The sequence below is a fragment of the Nilaparvata lugens genome, chromosome 9 (genome assembly GCF_014356525.2).
Source record: "Nilaparvata lugens isolate BPH chromosome 9, ASM1435652v1, whole genome shotgun sequence".
Classification (NCBI taxonomy): domain Eukaryota; kingdom Metazoa; phylum Arthropoda; class Insecta; order Hemiptera; family Delphacidae; genus Nilaparvata; species Nilaparvata lugens.
This window is the reverse complement of record NC_052512.1, coordinates 28,637,345-28,656,446: the sequence shown is the minus strand read 5'-3', so window position 1 is coordinate 28,656,446 and position 19,102 is coordinate 28,637,345. Positions and strand designations below refer to the sequence as shown.

At 34.3% G+C, this 19,102-nt stretch overlaps 1 protein-coding gene across 1 annotated transcript in view; it reads right to left on the bottom strand.

The window, feature by feature from the left end:
* Window positions 1-11,966: 11,966 nt before the first annotated feature.
* Window positions 11,967-19,102, bottom strand: part of LOC111054472 — a 17,804-nt gene continuing 10,668 nt past the window's right edge. The window contains 4 exon segments of the mRNA XM_022341509.2: window positions 11,967-12,128; window positions 14,688-14,825; window positions 17,038-17,095; window positions 17,097-17,128. Of these exon segments, the coding sequence (XP_022197201.2) occupies window positions 12,021-12,128; window positions 14,688-14,825; window positions 17,038-17,095; window positions 17,097-17,128 (336 nt within the window). The 3' untranslated portion in view covers window positions 11,967-12,020.

Sequence of the window (19,102 nt, the reverse complement as noted above, 5' to 3'; positions counted from 1 at the left end):
TACAGCAGTATGCAGTGAATAATTGAAATAACATGAGTTCATATAATATATATATACAATTCGTTCTATAACAGGTTTAAAGGTTTTTATTTGTGGGATGGGTGGGGGATGGTTGTCATGTGATCGTTCTAGGGCCGGACAGTTTCAGTCATTTGTTCCAAAAGATGTTTTTTTAAAGTCAGGATGAAGCTCGCTCGGCTCTCGATGGACCTGATAGAAACAGGAAGTGCATTCCATGCACGACAGGCACTGACTAAGAAGGATTTTGTGAAAATAGTAGTTCGATGATTGGGTAACATTAAAGTACTTTCTCCGGTTCTAGTATGTAACGAGAAGGGGAGAAAGAGAGAGAGAGTGAGAGAGTGGTGAGTGAGAGAAAGGGAGAGATAGAGTGAGAGACGGAGAGGGAGTGAGAGTGGTGAGTGTTTGAAGTCCTGAAGAGTGAGGAGAAAGAGGGAATTAGAGTGAGTAAGAAAAAGTGAGTGAGTGATAGAGTAGCGACTTAGAGGAAGAGGAAGAGAAGTAGTTCAGATTAGTGAGTTAGAGTGATAGAGAGAAAGAGAGATATAGAGAGAGATAGAGAGAGAGAGAGAGACGGTGAGGGAGTGAGAGAGAGTGTGTGAAGTCCTTGAAGAGTGATGAGAAAGAGGGAATGAGAGAGTGAGTAAGAAAGAGAGAGTTAGTGATAGAGTAGCGACTTATAGGAAGAGGAAGAGAATTAGTTGAGATAAGTGAGTTAGATTGATTGAGTACTTTATTTATGTAGATTACAATATATACTGTCTTATACACTTATATACAATAGCTTACAATACAGCAAAGTTATAGATGAATTTACATTATATAGACTAAGAAAATAATTATTGAACCGTATATGATATGAAAAAGCAATTTGTAATATAATAACTATGGATAATAATATATTGTTATGCATCTACATAAATTGGCGGAGGTTTGGACATATCAATGTCCATTCTTTGAAAGAATATTAAAAATATCCTCCCCACTAACTCTCTACCAAACGTTAATTTCATTATTTAAACTAAGGATTTATTTATTAATGGAAATATTGTGAAAGTTTTTAATCAATATGAATATTTAAGAGAAAAAAAACAGAAATTTATAAAGTAAAATAATTATATAGGTAGATAAGATCAAATAATTAATAATTGATTAATAAAATGAAGTATGCTGAAAGTAGATCAGGGTAATCAACTTTCAGTAATATACAGCAGTATGCAGTGAATATTGAAATAACATGAGTTTATATTATATATATATATACAATTCGTTCTATAACAGGTTTAAAGGTTTGTATTTGTGGGATAGGTGGGGGATGGTTGTCATGTGATCGTTCTAGGGCCGGACAGTTTCAGTCATTTGTTCCAAAAGATGTTTTTTCAAAGTCAGGATGAAGCTCGCTCGGCTCTCGATGGACCTGATAGAAACAGGAAGTGCATTCCATGCACGACAGGCACTGACTAAGAAGGATTTTGTGAAAATAGTAGTTCGATGATTGGGTAACCTTAAAGTACTTTCTCCGGTTCTAGTATGTGAAGCATCTATCCTCCTACCTTCGGAGACAAATTTGAAATCATCTTTAGAGGGAGACAGAGGAAGAGGAAAAGGAATAGAGAGAAAGATAGAGTGAGTGTGAAGGAGGGAGTAATACCGAGACTGAGAGGTAGAAGAGAAAAAGTAAAGACCTTGAAATAGTGGGTTAGAGGAGGAGAAAGAGGAAGAGGAAGAGGAATAGAAAGAGGATGAGAAAGAGGAAGAGAAAGAGGATGAGAAAGAGGAAGAGAAAGAGAATGAGGAAGAGAAAGAGAAAGAGGAAGGGAAAGACAAAGAGAGAGTGAAAGAGAGAATAAAAGTTATGCGAATGAGTGCACAGTGTATAACAAGACTATAGTGAGGTCCACGTTATAATGGCAAAGGAGAAAGATAGGAGAACAACGTTGCCAAACCTCTGTCTTGTCAGGTTTATTGATGTAATACTAACTATTCATTCTCGTTACAAAATCAATTCTATTTTATCAAGCACGATATTATATTTTTTAATAACTTCATGATAAATTTTCATGATTAAGATTAAATATCTTGTACATAATTAATGGAGTCTTCATTCTTGAAAGACGATCTGGGAACAGAGCAAAGCGAGAAAGTGATAGCGCTATCTGCTTTGTTGAAAGGTAGACAAGGACAGCAATACCATTGCTAATCAAACACTGCCATTATAACGTGGACCTGACTATGGAGAGAGAATGAGTTGGAAGGCAGAAAGAGAGAGAGAGTGAGTGAGAAAGAGAGAGAAAGTGAGTGTGAGAACGAGTGAGAGAGAATCCAATCTAAAATGTTACTCAATGCTAATGGACTTCAATAAGCTTATTATTCACGTGTTCATTTTCTTCTTCTTTTTCTTCTCCTTTTTGTTCTCTTCCTTTTCTTCTTCTTCTTCTTCCTCTTCTTCTTCGTCTTCTTTTTTTTCTCCCTCTCCTTCTCCTTGAGTTAGTGAGGAGGATATTTTTAATATTCTTTCCGAAGAATGGACATTGATTGATATGTCCAAGCTCCGCCAATTTATGTAGATGCATAACAATATGTTATTATCTATAGTTATTATATTACAATTGCTTTTCATATCATATACAGTTCATATTTTTTCTTAGTCTATATTATGTAATTCATCTATAATTTTGCTGTATGGTAAGCTATTGTATATAAGTGTATAAGCCAGTTTATATTGTAATCTACTCGTGCATAAATAAAGTACTCAATCAATCAATCAATCTCCTTCTTCCTCTGCGTCTTCTACTCCTTCACCTTTTTCTCCACCATCATCTTTTTCTTCTTCTTTTTCTTCTTCTTCTTCTCCTTCTTCTCTCTCTTCCTCTTCTTCTACTGCTTCTTTTTCTCCTTCTACTCAACTTCTTTCTTTCATTTTTCCTCTTGTTATCTCATTCTGCAATAACCGACTTCAACACAAATCATTCCATTTCGTTTGCATCATTGAATTTCTCTCTTTCTCACTCTCTCACACTCTCACACTCTCTCACTCTCTTCCATCTCTAACTCTCGCACTATCACAGTAAACACTATTCGCCATCTCTCTCATCTTTGTACTTCTTTGAAGACCTCTATATCTTATCCAACAATGCTCTAAATAGATATGACCTTGATCAGCTGTTCGCGACGTTGCCACATTTCATTAACTGTGTGCTTGAACTGTGGATGTGTTTTGAATGTAAATTACTTCACATCTATTGAGAAAAGAGCTGGCTTATACACGTACGGAATAGAAAATTCACGAATGATGCATCTTCACGTCTTAACAACTGGATTGATTAACTTGAAATTTTTCCTTTAGATCCTCAACTAAACGAGGATGGTTATAGGCCATTTTTACATTATTTAATATTCCAGTGGGGCAAGCTTCTAGTTTGTCAAGTTCTTGATTGAACCCTTGCGCAGCACGGGTGACCAAGTCCTCATTAATATCAGAATGTAATCTCATGTTTTATGATATTTTTAGGGACACAGAAACTCCTATTCATTCAATTTTAATGAATGAAATACAAGAATTCTATCCCATCTCTCGCTAAAAGTTACCGGTACTATTATATTAAGCGAGCGATTTCAGTATATCTGTATATATTTTATAAAACACTTATTGAAATGGGCTGCTTTTAAATTAATAAAACAAAATAAAACTTGTAGCTTCCTTTATTTATTAAAATGTTCAACTATTTTAAGTTTTTTAATAAATAAAGGGTGCTACAAGTTTTTTTTGTTTTATTAACTGTATATATTTTTATAATAATGATTGGTTATCCTATTATATTAAGCGAGCAATTTCTGTATGTTTGTATATATCAATGAAACAAAATAAATCTTATAGCACCCTTTATTTCTGAAAAACTTTAAAATAGTTGAACAACCAGTTTCGGTGATATATTACACCATCTTCTGGTTATAAAAAGGGAGGTTTATAACCTGAAGATGGTGTAATATATCACCGAAAATAGTTGTTCAACTATTTTAAGTTTTTAATAAATAAAGGGTGCTACAAGTTTTTTTTGTTTTATTAACTGTATATATTTTTATAATAATGATTGGTTATCCTATTATATAAGCGAGCAATTTCTGTATGTTTGTATATATTAATGAAACAAAATAAATCTTATAGCACCCTTTATTTCTGAAAAACTTTAAAATAGTTGAACAACCAGTTTCGGTGATATATTACACCATCTTCTGGTTATAAAAAGGGAGGTTTATAACCTGAAGATGGTGTAATATATCACCGAAAATAGTTGTTCAACTATTTTAAGTTTTTTTTAAATAAAGGGTGCTATAAGATTTATTTTGTTCTATTAATTTAAAAGTAGCCCATGTCAATATGTATTTGTATATATTTATATATATACAGTTATTACCAACATTATTTGTGTTATTACAGGTATTTGTATATTACACTTTTATATTGTTCACATTGAGTAAATATCGCTCAACTTCCAACTCAAGTTTTGTTGTATACATTTTGATCATATTTTGACATCTCATTACATTTATCATACCATGAATTATTCTATCATATTTGACATCTTGATCAAATATTGAGTATTCTAGACCATCGTCAACTACTTTCTTGAAAGTAGCGTATGTATTAATTTCCAGGATTACATAATTATTTAACATTGTTAACAAAATTATTATCTACATTTGAATATATTTTCATCATCAATTCGTTATTATAGAATAGGATAGAATAGAATAGAATAGAATAGAATAGAAATAATGCTTTAATCTTCAAATTTGCAACATACAATGAATGAGAAAACACACATTTATACGGCTTGATCAAAAACAATCGTCAGCCGGAAAGTCGGTAAAACCCAATAATACTATTATTACATAAATCAAAGCTATGCAGAATGTTCTTTTAAATAGTGGAACAAAAACAGAAAAAAACAACCTTAGAAACAAAATAAATCAATAATGTTGAATTCAATAAAGTGAATATCCATAAATTAGTTTTAATAGTAACCTACATTCTAACAAACAATTAATTTTATAAAAAGAAGCTATTCTTTTTATTTGATAATAACTGTCAGCAGTTGGGAAATCATAACATAGAATTAATATTCCCTTTCATTTCGTCTTCCTATGATGTCCTCCTGAGAATATTCGAATAACCTATATTGTATTATATTATAACACGATACTTCTACCCAACTCAGATTCAATAAATAAGTTTCATATATTATACTAAGTTACCAGTAAACTCCTGTGTAAGTAATCGCCTAAAACGCCAGGCATCTCTACAGTAGGAGGCCAACCCTACCCAATCTCTTCCATTCATAGAAGAACGAAATCATCCCTTGATAGCTCCCCAATTCCAAACCATTTTCTTCTCCATTCTCTTAAACAAGGACATCGAGCTATGAATGATAAATATCCTCAATTTCTTTCAGATTACACATGGAGCAAACATAATTCCCATCAGCAACCCATGGCTTGTAGTTTAAATGGATCAGTTCACCCCTTGCTTTAAGTATCCACCTCATGACCCACATTTCATAATTATAATTTCTGTCACCCAGTTCCAAATTGAGAGTTTTGTACCATATGTGGAAACGCCCATCTTGAGCATCCCGCAAAAAAATTTCCCCATGCATCTTGTTCAAACCTGTGATTATTCTTTTAAATGAGTCATCCCAATTGACTTCGTACTCATAATTTATACCAATTTGATTACTTAATTTCTTCCACTCTTTGAACCAGAAACATTTCTTTTGAATAACTTGTTGAGCCAGGAATTTAGGGAGCCTTTCATCTTTCATTTTCATAACTCTTAGAATATAATTGTAATGGAGTCTAAGGCAATATTCGAATAGAGGTGTTAGTTGAGTTTCAATAAACAACATATAATCCGGTGTATTCATTGGAAGTGCAAAAATCTTCTTGATGAAAAGGCGCTGCATTTTTCTACACTATCATATGAGTAGCCCAGTTTCAAAACTCGTTATCTCCATTTTTTTCAATTTCGAGTTAAGACCGCCATTTTGTTCTCTGGGTTCATATACAACTATTCCCACTACTTGTTAAATGCTACAGAACACGTTAAAAAGGTATGAAAATGGCCGTCAAAGTTTTGATACTGCTGCAAAACTCGTCATGTGTACCCCACGTACTGCTGCAAAAGCCGTTATAGTTACTAAACGAATACTGCAACAGAACTCGTTATGTCTCTATGGAGTAGAATGTAATGAATTCCTTTCTGCTGCAAACCACGTTATGTTTTTCATTGTATTCAGTTGTAATAATCTTCTAATACAAATGCATATTTTGTATAGTTTCTATTATAATTTGACCACTATTAAATTTTCACACTTGAAGAGATTTAAGTTGACTTTAGACTTTATTTGGTGACTCATGAAATTTATCTGACAATCAATATTTTCATTTGCATCTCAATATGGACTTCCTATGTGCTTAGTCATGCAGCATTTATTATTCTGAAAACATATTCTTCTCAATCAATTGGTAGTGATATCTATCAGTAAAGTGTTGAATTAGAAAAAGATAGGTCAAATCAGTGTTTCAAAGATGAATTTATTTTTTGATAGTTGTTGATTGTCAATAGATGGTCCGGGAAAAAATGTGATGTACATGAATTACACAGAATTCCATATTCTTCCCATCTTCCATTTTAGGATGAATATAAGCTAAGCTTAATTCAAAGGGTGAATGATAATTAAAAGCTAATTAAAAGGTGAAAGTAAATTCATGAGGTGAATAATTTTTTTCCAACATTTTCTAGTTTCTCAATGATAGGGGAGTGATAATTTTTTTGTAAAGCTCTTCTAAGGGTGGACACACACCAGTTAGTCAAGACAAGACTAGTCACGTTTAGTCACAATACCTCACATAGTTGCTTATGAAGCAACACACACTGATTAGTCATTGCAATTAGACATGTCTTCATAAGCAACTATGTGAAGTATTGTGACTAAACGTGTCTTGTCTTTTCTTGACTAACTGGTGTGTGTCTAGCCTAAGGAATGATTATCTACAGCTGGTACCAATCAACTACGGTACACTAACTTCAACTCCAAACTACCATTATAATTCCAGTACACAATTTATCACAGGGTGACGTGTTTATTATACAGCTGGTAACTTTAGATGCCAAATCATATGATCTTGAATCATGATCATGTTTCTGTTCTTCGGTAGCCGCTCGGCCGAAAATGATGCAACATTTTGGCTATGTGTGCTTGGTTACTGGTATGTTTTTTGTTAGTTGATAAACTTCTTTTTTATAGCTGAATATGCGTTTTTATCATCCCAGACAATAAGAAGGTCCGAACAAAATATAAAATTTGCAAATTCATTTAAATTCATAGTGAAATAATAAGTTTTTCTCAATTTTAGAATTACTGGAACAAAACTCGTTATCTTTCATAATGGTGCAAAACCCGTCATAATGCTAATACTGCTGCAAAACCTGTTATGTGCAATTTTTTTTTTAAATTACTGAAAAATTCCAAATCAATGATTTATGACCTGATACATCAATAAAAGTATTTTTATTTTACATTTTTTAAAAATATTACCAAAGTGCTATTGCCTTGTATAATCTAACCACAGTTTTTTGCCCTTTGTGAAAAAAATGCTTGGTTGGAGTTAACGAGTTTTGAAACTGGACAACTCATATTGTCTAAAACCCCACACCTGTGCTCCGTAACACAAGGTCGCCCTTGCACAAGCTTTGAACAACTTACATTTGGCTGAAAAATCTACACTACTACTATTTAAAAATCCTTTCCATGCCACATTCAATGCTAATTTTGCCTTGTCTAATTTATCACTCACTTGAGCTTCAAAATTCAAGGTTGGAGTTAGAACTACCCCCAGATATTTATACCTGTTGACACACTCTATCTGCTCATTTTATATGTCCATTTCTCGCTCCTAGCCATTTTCCCCCGTTCCTAAAAACCATTACTTTTGACTTATCTAAATTAACTCTTAAATTCCACCTTTCACAGTAACGCTCTAAATTGTTTATCATGTACTGGAGTCCCACTGGCGAGTCCGATATCAAAGCTATGTCATCGGCATACAATAAAACCCTAATCCTCTTACACCTATTATAAATCCTCCCCCTAATTCATCATGTAAGTCATTCATAAATAGGGAAAAAGCACGGGCTCAACAAACAACCTTGCCTCAAGCCTGACTTCGTTTCAAAACGTTGGGAGAGACCCCCATTGGCAGTACACCATACACTAGAAGTGTGCCTTCATTCAATGCCCTCAAAAATATCAATGTCCTTGTTGAGAGACCTAAGAGACTAAGCTTATAAATAGTGCATTCCTATCATTGAGTCGAACGCGGCAGAGTAATCCACAAAAAAGCAATATAGTTTACCCTTTTTTTAGCCAGCCGCAGACTAATGATGGATGTTAGGGCGAATATATTATCAATGGTCGAGTACCCCTTACGAAAGCCAGCCTGAAACTCATTCAAGATTTTATCTTCCTCCACCCAGCAGTTGAGTCTATTGAGAATTAACCCTGCAAATATTTTGAAATGTTGATAAAAAACTAATGCCTCTGAAATTAGCTACTACATCGCACTCACCCTTCTTGAAAAGGGGAAAAATTATTGACGACTTAAAGCAATGTGGGACTCTACCTGATGTAATATAGAATTGTAGACCTTCAGCAATTTTTTAGAAAGTTATCAGGTGCATTTTTATAATACTCGAATGGGATCTGATCTTCACCAGGCGCTTTATATTTTTTACTAATTTTAAACTCTACTCAGCTCTTCCCTACTAAACTCTATCTAATTCTGTTGTCAACTATGTAAGGTTCATAGGAATGAGGTAAAGCTAACATTTCGGGATTCAAGATGTGTTGGAAATAGTTTACCCAGTCTTGAGGAGTTGGCGTTATTTACAATATTATCCTTAATTTTAATTTATTCAGAGCTTGCCAAAAGTCCCTAGAGTTTTTGTGCGGCAGAATTGAAATTTATTAGAGTCTTCTCATAGCTTTTACGTTTCTCGTAACATATTTTTGTAAATTTATTTCTCTCATATAAGTACAATTTTCTAGTGCAATCATTATTGATACGGCGATACAAATTTAAAAGAGATGAAACCTTGCTTCTGGCTTTCCAACACTCATTATCAAACCAAGCTTGCTTTCGTTCAAAACTAATTGAACTTTGACCGTTTCCTAGAGCAAGACCCACTTCTCGAATACATTCTGTGAGAGTTTGGCTTGCCTGATCGACATCATCACTTAATACTACATTATTAACTCTACTAGCTATCTTATCTTTATATTTTTCTCCGATAACTTTATCTCAAGCCAATTTCGGCAGTATCGGTAAACATCGATACTTATCAACTGTTTTCTTACCTACATTCAATACAACTTCGATAGGCAAATGGTCAGAAAAAGCCTGAGGAACTACTTTAAAATTAGCTACTCATTTAAATAATCTAAATTAATAGCTGCAATATCATTTACAGAATTGCCCATTGCTCCAACAACGTCATTCTCCTTCTAGATCGCCCTCCATCCTTCCATTAATATACAAATCCCAATTCTGTACACATATCTAAGTATCTACGCCCCTACTGTTAACTATAGTATCTTTTGAATTTCTTCCACTACTTAACCCACTATACGCAGTCCGACCTACATAACTAGACATCTTCTGTTCTTTACCGATTCGAACGTTTTTATCCCCTATCACTAGAAATCCCTCATCTGAGTTTTGCAGCAATACATTGTTCATCTCTTGAAAATCTCTTTCTCAGTTATTACAGTTTTAAATCCCAATTCTCATTTTTTTTCTCTTAAATAAGCTCATTATTTCTTGTTAATTGTCTGTATTCTCGATATTTTTTATTATACAAATTTCATACTTATAATTTATATTTTTGTTTTATGCTTTCACTTTGGTTCTGTAGTTTTTTGTAACACTCGGCCCCTGCGCACAGGCTTTGCCTTTGCAGGGACCTTCCGTGTTTTTGTTAACCTGCTATTTTAAGTTATTTTGATTTAGTTTCAAGTTATTTATTTCATAACTACTTTGTACAATAACTATGTTGTAAAAAGGATAAATAAATTGAATTGAATTGAATTGAATTGAATACAGTTGATATATACAGGCAATACATTTAGGGAAACAGAATTATCTAATTTTATAACAATTGCTTTCATATTATCAATATTTTTAAAATTCAACTTATCTATGAAATCTGAGGTTTTATTAATACCTAGTAACATACCCCCACTAGCACGACCATACTGAGAGCTTTTTTGCGCATAACACCAGATCAGTTTAAAATCATTTAGATAATCACCTATACACTCTGCATCCTCCTCTATAATATGAGTTTCAGAAATAAAAATAATATCATAGTTTCTTAAAAAATCTCTAAAACCAAAATTTCTCACCTTCCCTTTTAGACCACACACATTATAGTAGAGTAACTTTAGGCGAGATTATCTCTCTCTCTCACGGTCGATGACTGTTCGTTCACTTGGTGAATAATCTGTCGAGTAGTGGGAATTCCCTAGTTGACAGCTTCCTCCATAAGACTCGATAGATAACTGCTCAAATCAACATGTAGCATTGCTTTCAGCTTCTCCATGCCGTCCTCCTTACCGGCCATCAACCTCATATCCGATGACCAATAGAAGTGAATTCCCTGAATTTTCAAGAAGTCAAAGCCAAGGTGTATATCAACGTCCAGGACTAACTTGGATAGTTCTTTTTTCGATGCCAAAAGTTTTCCTCTTTGTAATCCTGTACACTCTGTATATTCTTGAAAATTAGATTATTTCTGCAAGAGCGACTTTCTAAATCGATTAGTTTTTGTTCACTTTTTTCACTTAATTTTTCTAAGTTCATAATTTTTTCTCTAAGACGTGAATTCTCATCCTCTAAAGCACTGACTCTGTCCGAAAGTATTTTTATATCGTCTTCCGTTGCCACTTTAGATAACTTATTATCCAGAATTTCACTGAACGAAGCCATTAATTGATCCAAAGACATTTCCTCTACCTTCCCTGCCATTGCTTCACTATTGGACTTCTTCACTATACTTTTTCCACCCGGTGATTCTCTAAGCCGCTTTTTATTCGAAGAATCGGAAACATTCATTAGCAAAAAGAATAGAACAAACTTCACGAACAAACAATACTTTTCACAGTACACAGTATTAGAAGCGAATACTATCTCTCCGATAACGGAGCACTGCAGAAACGTCAGCCTTCTACCGTGTCTCAACTCCGACTCTCTCAATTCGTTATTATTGATTTATCTAATAAAATCTATCAATAATTACAAAAAGGGTTCAGCATATCTTGAAATCTGTTTTTGCTGCATCATTTATTTATTAATAATTGATATTTCATTCAAAATATTCTGTATGATAGACTACATTACTTTTTGTATTTTTGAGGTTGCCCATTGACCTGATTTTATCTCATTCACTTATTGCCATTTAAAATTTGGTTTTACATTGAATTGAATCATTATCTCTCTACCGAGCATTATGCATTGAAATTCTATTTTATCTCAATATTTTTGACCAATAATACACTTACATATTTTGTGTATTTGTCTTCTATTAACTGCTAATATAACTATCAATTGGCAATCTCAATCATTAATAGGTATTTTTTCACTTTTTTGTATTCATGACTATTGAGTCAAAATATCAAATCTCATTCCACCACCCGGTGTGGAGTTTCCTAAGCTTGAGACAGTATGTCATGTTTCTTAAAAAGATACAATAAATCTATTTAACTGTTTTACTTAAACCTATGTTTTTTATTTGGTGTCTTTCCCAGGGACTAGTTTTATTATCAATTATTATCATTCATATTTTGGCATGTAGGATTTGTGCAGTAGAAAATTAAATATACATTTTGTATTTCTCAAACATTCTTTATTTATAAAAGCATTCATTACAGTCCACTGCAATTTCAATTAGCCTTATTGTAGATGCAATTATCAGACACAGAGAACACGCATTCGAATATAGTATCAATTTCAGGCCCAAGTACGGGCTTATTTTGTATAATGGATGCAACCTGTGAAGAATAAATGCAGAACAGTTGCTTCATAAATACTCCGCAAAGATCATTAAATACAAGAGAAATATTAATGATAGATTGATAAAATCAAAATGCAAATCATAAAAAAATAATGAGAAGTATTGACAAAACTGTATTATTTTGTATTTCATTCAGTCTAATGGAATTATTATAGTGGAATCCACGTTATGATGACCGCTTTGATTAGCATTCAATCAATCATTCAGAATTATACAACTCACAGAAAAGTAGCCCAGGCTAACTTGCCCAAAACGGTCCAATTCTAATTTATACAACAGTCCAAATGTAGCTAGCTATGTGTCACTTCATTTACACACCCAATTTACAATTTAAAATAACCAAAGATTATTTCTAAAATGAAAAAATACTTCCAAATTTATTTTATTAATTAATTACAAATAGTTAGAAAATTACAAACTTTGAAAAGAAATATAAAATCTTGAGATCAAAAAGCAAACACACTATTTGAAGTTCTTATCTTTGTCTATCGTTCAACAAAGCAGGTACCGGTAACGCTTTTTTCATTCTGCAAAGTTGCCAATCATTCTTTGACAATGTGGGAATATAATTAATTGATAAAATTATTAATCAAGATTATAACAATGTACTATTAAATGATTTGAAGATATTGACTATTTTTAATTTAATTGACTAATTAAAATATAATAAATTATTTCCACAAGAATGAATGTTGATATCACATCACATATCTCTTACTACTACTGAATAGCAACAGGACCTCCTAAATTATACTACCGACCTTAGCCTAGAAAAAAATGGCTGCTATATATGGTGGTCTTATAGAAATTTCTACTAAGAAAAAATCACTAATCAGCTGTTAGAGAGCGTCTCAGTTTGTTGAAATCTCAGTTTGCCAAGTTCCCATTCGAAATATCAATGCCAGCCACCATATATGGCGGCCATCTTTTGTAGGCGCGGTCCGGTATATGGAAGTCCTGATAGCAACCGTATAAAAAAATTCCAATCAAGCCGTCATTTTGAATTGGTGTCCATCATTTTTCAATGATGATTCATATTTACGTTATCTCCATCATCAATATTGTTATTCAGCTGGATGTAACAAAGAGTTTGAGACCATTTGCAAATCTTCTACGCCCCGTTCCGGAAAGCCAATTTTCTGACTCCAGCTGTCTAGAGCTTATCTGAATCCCTAGGGCTCGGAAACCGGCCCTAAATACGGCAATTTCATAGATTTTGAGAGCTACTATTGTACAAGTGCCAGAGCTGTACGGCCAACTATGGAAATTCTGAAGAGAGCTGTAGCAGGAGAGCAGTATCCAGCTGTACCAGATATGGGAGCGCAAAGGGCTGAACTTACAGAGAGGGTACATCACTGAAGAATGCTTTTTTCTGGGTTCATCGAAATGATCTTGATCAAACCCGAATAAGGGTCTGAAGAATAATCAATCCTAGCCTGTTCGATTTGAATTCTTCATTCAGTTTTAATTGATTTACAGATGTGGTACCTATTGATTCAAAATGAGTGATCAATTGATTCACAAAAAATATAATAAGAGAATCAAACATAAATTACTAGTCCAATCATCTTTATAAAAAAAACATTCATTGAAATATGTGTCTTGAAATGCTGTTCTCAGATAATCACTTCACTCACGAAAACGGCCAATTTGAAGTGGGAATTTCTAAAATAAATCTATGTAACAGATGTTCCATTATTGGAATTGGAGAATATCCAATCATTGCATTTCATTGTTTTAATTCTCCAAGCGGTTCGCTGCACGGTGAGACACGCACGGCGGATTGCGCGGTTCGCTGTGCTGTTCGAAGTGGAATTTGAAGTGGGAATTTCTAAAATAAATCTATGTAACAGATGTTCCATTATTGGAATTGGAGAATATCCAATCATTGCATTTCATTGTTTTAATTCTCCAAGCGGTTCGCTGCACGGTTAGACACGCACGGCGGATTGCGCGGTTCGCTGTGCTGTTCGAGGTTCGGTTCGGCATGTGTGAACATACTTGAAGAAGTTGAACTCGAGAAAGTGTGACGTCATGCCATAGAATTTACGCTAAGGCTCAACTCATACTAACGCGACTCAGGTCGAGAAGAGACTCGACTCTATAGTGAGGTCCACGTTATAATGACAGTGGATAAAGATAGGAGAACAGTGTTGCTGTTTGTCTGCCTTGATTAATTATAGTTCTACATTGTTAAAAACTTATTTGGCAACGTTGTGAAGCTAGAAAACGATAGTGCTATGTGTTTTGTGGGATAATAGACAAGGATAGCAACACCAAAGTTAATCAAATACTGCCATATAACATGGACCTCACTATAGTCGAGAGCATGTGTTTCCAAATGGACAAGAATCGACTAGTCTGAGTGTCATCATTTTTTGGAAACACTAGAGTTGAGTCTATTCTCGACCTGAGTCGCATAAGTGTGAGTTGAACCTAAAGAGCTCTGAACAGATGACAAGCATACGTGGCTGAATTTTCACATACCATGATGAAATTCATGCCAAATATGTTGAGGCGAACATTCAATACTCACTTCTTTACCATCTTTGTAGAAAAAAAATGCAGGAGCTACATTGGTTTTGAAATGTTGATTGAAAGAAGTTTCTGGTTGAGTGCTATTACCTTCCATTCCATAGTAGCATTTGACTTTTGGGTAATTAACACAATCAACCTATGTATAGGAAAAAGCAAAGTTAAGCAAATTGTATAACAAGTGAGTTTAAGAATACGCATGATTGTCAAAGTCAGGGAAGCCACTCAACACTGAACCAACCTAATATCATAAACTGCATCGCTGCAACCCTGTCACCCTAATGTCATCCAGCAAATTTCTACAGATTCGAGCTGGAATTCATATGTTAATTTTTACTTTCCTTGCCCTATTATCATAGGTGAGGAAAGTATGCTTCCCGAAAAAATCAATTTATACCTAAAATAGTCATTGATAAGCTTTATCAACTGCCACAAGTCTCATAACTGTAAAAATTTCAGGAGCTCCTGCACATCTATGCAAAGTTGATTTGAGATACTCAATTATCAGGCTCCAGATACAATTAAAACGGAAAAATTCAATTGAGCATTAAATTCTCTACAATTAATGTTCTGTACATTTCCACCTGAAATTTAAATAAGCTCGAAATCGTGAAAATGTGATTATTCAATCGCAAACTGTTGATTCTATCAAATCATTCACTATTAAGAGATAGCAGACCTCGTGTGTCTCCATCGTTATTGTCCTGTCACTAGCTGGCTCAGATCTTTGAATAGTGGACTTGATATGCGCGTGAACACTAGCGTCAGGTGATCAATTTCAGAAGGCAAGGAAAGTTGTGTGAGTGCGACACACCAGATATTTTTATAGGTAGTATGGTGATTTGAGTTCCATCCCATGCATTTATCCAGGTGTTGAATGTGGTAGGTAATTGTGTTGTTTATTAGCAAACATACCTTTTTTGTTTTCTTTTTACAGGAATTTCAAAAGACAAGCATGTCATCTGGATGTCCTTTTTCAGGGTAGAAAAACTTCAAGCCCATTATAGGATATTGTCATCAAGGCATTTGATAAGCTGCCTGTTAGTATGAACAGATGAATCAAGCCCGTTTTTAAACACAAATTTGAAAGCTTCTAACAGAGAAGCCATTATGTGGGAGAATTTTTCAATTCGCCTGTGGATATGATAAATACATATTTTGAGTGATGATTATGTGACATGTATGAATTGGTTCATCAAATTTTCAGCTCGTTTTATAGCTGGGACTAGCAGGGCACCCGTGAATTGGAACATAGATTATTTTGTGAGATATTAATATTCCAAATTCGATCAGATCATTATAATCGTGTCTGGTTTCCACCATCCAATCAAAAATTGCTTGCTGAATAGAACTTGATTGATGAATCACATCGATAATGCAATTTCAAAATACTTTCAATACATACAAAATAACTTTTGACTTGGGAGGGACATGCACAGCAAAGAAAGCATACAGCGGGAGGGATACAGAGGCGCGATGTGCCGTCCTGAACCGGCCAGCATTCTCCAACTTCCAGTGACTGTTCATGAGCTCATGCTACACATGCAAAGTTTCCTGTCTGAAAGCAGTCAGACAACTGACTCCAATCGACAAATTGGCAACTGCGCTTCTACCTATGACTCTATTAATCACTGTAATTGGCTGATCTCCCTCCATTTCTCTGCGCCGCATATTCCCCCAAGTCAGGAGTAATTTTGTATGGACTATAATCAAACTGTAGTTTCAGACACTCATACCTGAACAGCTCGTTAGAGCCCATTAATCATATGGGCTACCAAGAGTTAAATTTGGTGAAAATAATTTAGAACATTTAAACCTATCCTCAAGAAAAAAAACAATTCATGGTTGCCATATCTCAGTAAATATGGTTCAATCTTGAAAAATCAGGTACCAATCGATAGGCAATCGAATTCACTGAACAAAGTTATTCCTGTAGTTCCTTTGTCAATTAAACGGTTTCTGAGTTATTCAAGAAACAAATTTTTAATGGCCGCCATTTTGTTTTATGTATTTCCAAAATAATCATTTTTCTAGTCTTGTCTAGTTGTTTCGTATGTTCAATCATTATTCAGATGAAAAAGGAAAATGACTGCTGTGTGAGTAACTGGAGACTTCCGGACAATTCGAATATGATATTTAGATATGTATTCCACCCAGGAACAATGGCCTAGAGTATTGGTAGGGAATTTGAAACACCCTGTATACCATAATAATAATTGTCACTATATTATAAGAATAGTGATAATACAGTGGTAACATATGTGGACTGCAGATTGTGCATATATTCATACAGATATGACCAACAAACTCATACAAATACAAAAGTAGTTGTGTTGTCCTGAAGTACTCACATCTAGAAATGCCGTGGCAAGGTCTTTGCTGGAATCATCAACAGGACCAAGGCATAAAGCCACTTTTCCCCATCGCGGATTCAAAATCGGCCTGTAACAGGTGTAATGATAGCTTGTGTTGGATTCTTGAACAAGGTGCAGAGAAGTATAATAATCATGCTACTTTTACATCCTTGCCCTATTCTTTTCAATTGAAATCCCTTGAAGCATTGAAACATGAGTAAATCTGTCAATTCATCTATTGATTCAAGCAGAGAAATGTCACTACAGGAGTCAATGTATTCAATTTTAATTCAACAAATGAGAAATAAAATTTGCTATCCTCGAGAATATCCCCATTCTAGAAATCAGAAGGGGATTCTGCTCACATACTCATGCTCATTTCTATTACTTATTCATTCACATGCCAAACCTCTACTCATTTCTCTCCAACAGTTTTTCGACAACTCTCATCAAGCTCCATACACTGATAATCCATTACATTCTTATCTAACTATTCGATCAATGAACAATCATTATAGATTCAATGAAGATATTGTGTTCTGTATAACTTCCTCAAGAGGTTTCCAAATGATACATGAATTTCACAATTACTGGAAAATTAAAACAGAGTAGAAATTTCTCCACTTGGAAAACTTATTTGTTCCTGAGAAACTTCTCCTCAACAGGTGATGTCCCCCTCATTGTTATCGGGATGAGCTCGATTTGATGTTTCATTGTTGATAATTGATGAGTGGAGGTTTGTATATTATTATAAAGATTCATTTAGACTCGTATATAGATTCCTTTTTCCTGAATCAGTGGATTCCATGGGTGACATTATTGTTGACATTCGTTCTGTTAACATTTCCACCGCCTTCTGAAAAAATCTGGTGTGGTACACTCACACACTGTCCTTGCTCAATGAACTGTAGCCACATTCTTGAACGAGAATAATTCAGGGGAATACATAATGACGATTGGCGGCAACATATTGAAACTATGATCAGACTTCTGATATTTTGTGATATATAATTTTTTCAGAGTGGGCTACGAGATAATTCAGGGGAATAACATAATGACGATTGGCGGCAACATATTTTTGAAACTATGATCAGACTTCCTTATTTGTGTATATATATTTTTTTCAGAGTGGCTACGAGAATATTCAGGGGAATAACATAATGACGTGTGGCGGCAACATATTTGAAACTATGATCAGACTTCTGTATTTGGTGTATAATATTTTTCAGAGTGGGCTACTTTTTCCTTTGTTAAATTGTGAAATTTGATGATTTTTTGAAGTCGCAAAACAGCTGTTCTACAGATGAATTTCTCGACTATGTGTTCTTTTTATGAACTGCTCCACATACCTACCTCATGCACGAGAAGGAGGTTACAAAGTCCATTTCTCAAGGATGGGTGGACCCCATTAGTTTCCCAGAAAGGATACTCATGCCAGTTGATAGAGCTGATAAATACCTATACAGGGTATGAATTTGAAAAAAGTCGGTCGAGTCTTTTTGAGAAAAATCGTAGAAAACATGTTTTTTAGTAATTATCCGCCATTTTCTCGAAGATATTACAAACTCCTGCAATTTTTCATAGAAATGAGACTCATTTTAGTTGATAGGGCTTATGAATAGCTATCCATGGTAAAATTTTAAGAAAATTGTTCAAGCTGTTTTCGAGAAACCGTGAAAAACATGTTTTTTAAGTCCACCATTTTGAATTCAATTTCATTGAATTGCTTCTGTCGAATCCTCTTGGTATAAGACCATAAGTTTTCAAATTTTGAGTCAATCGGTTGATTAGGAATTAAGAAATTATCTGAAATTATCGCCATTTTGTATCCAATTTTATTGATTTCTTATTGTCGGATCCTCATGGTATAAGGACCTTAAGTTTAAAATTTCAAGTCAATCGGTTGATATCGTGTTCAGACATACACCATACACACAACACACACACACACACACCACACACACACCACACACACCACCACACACACACACCACACACCACACACACACACACCACACACACACACACACACCACACACACACACCACACACACACCACACC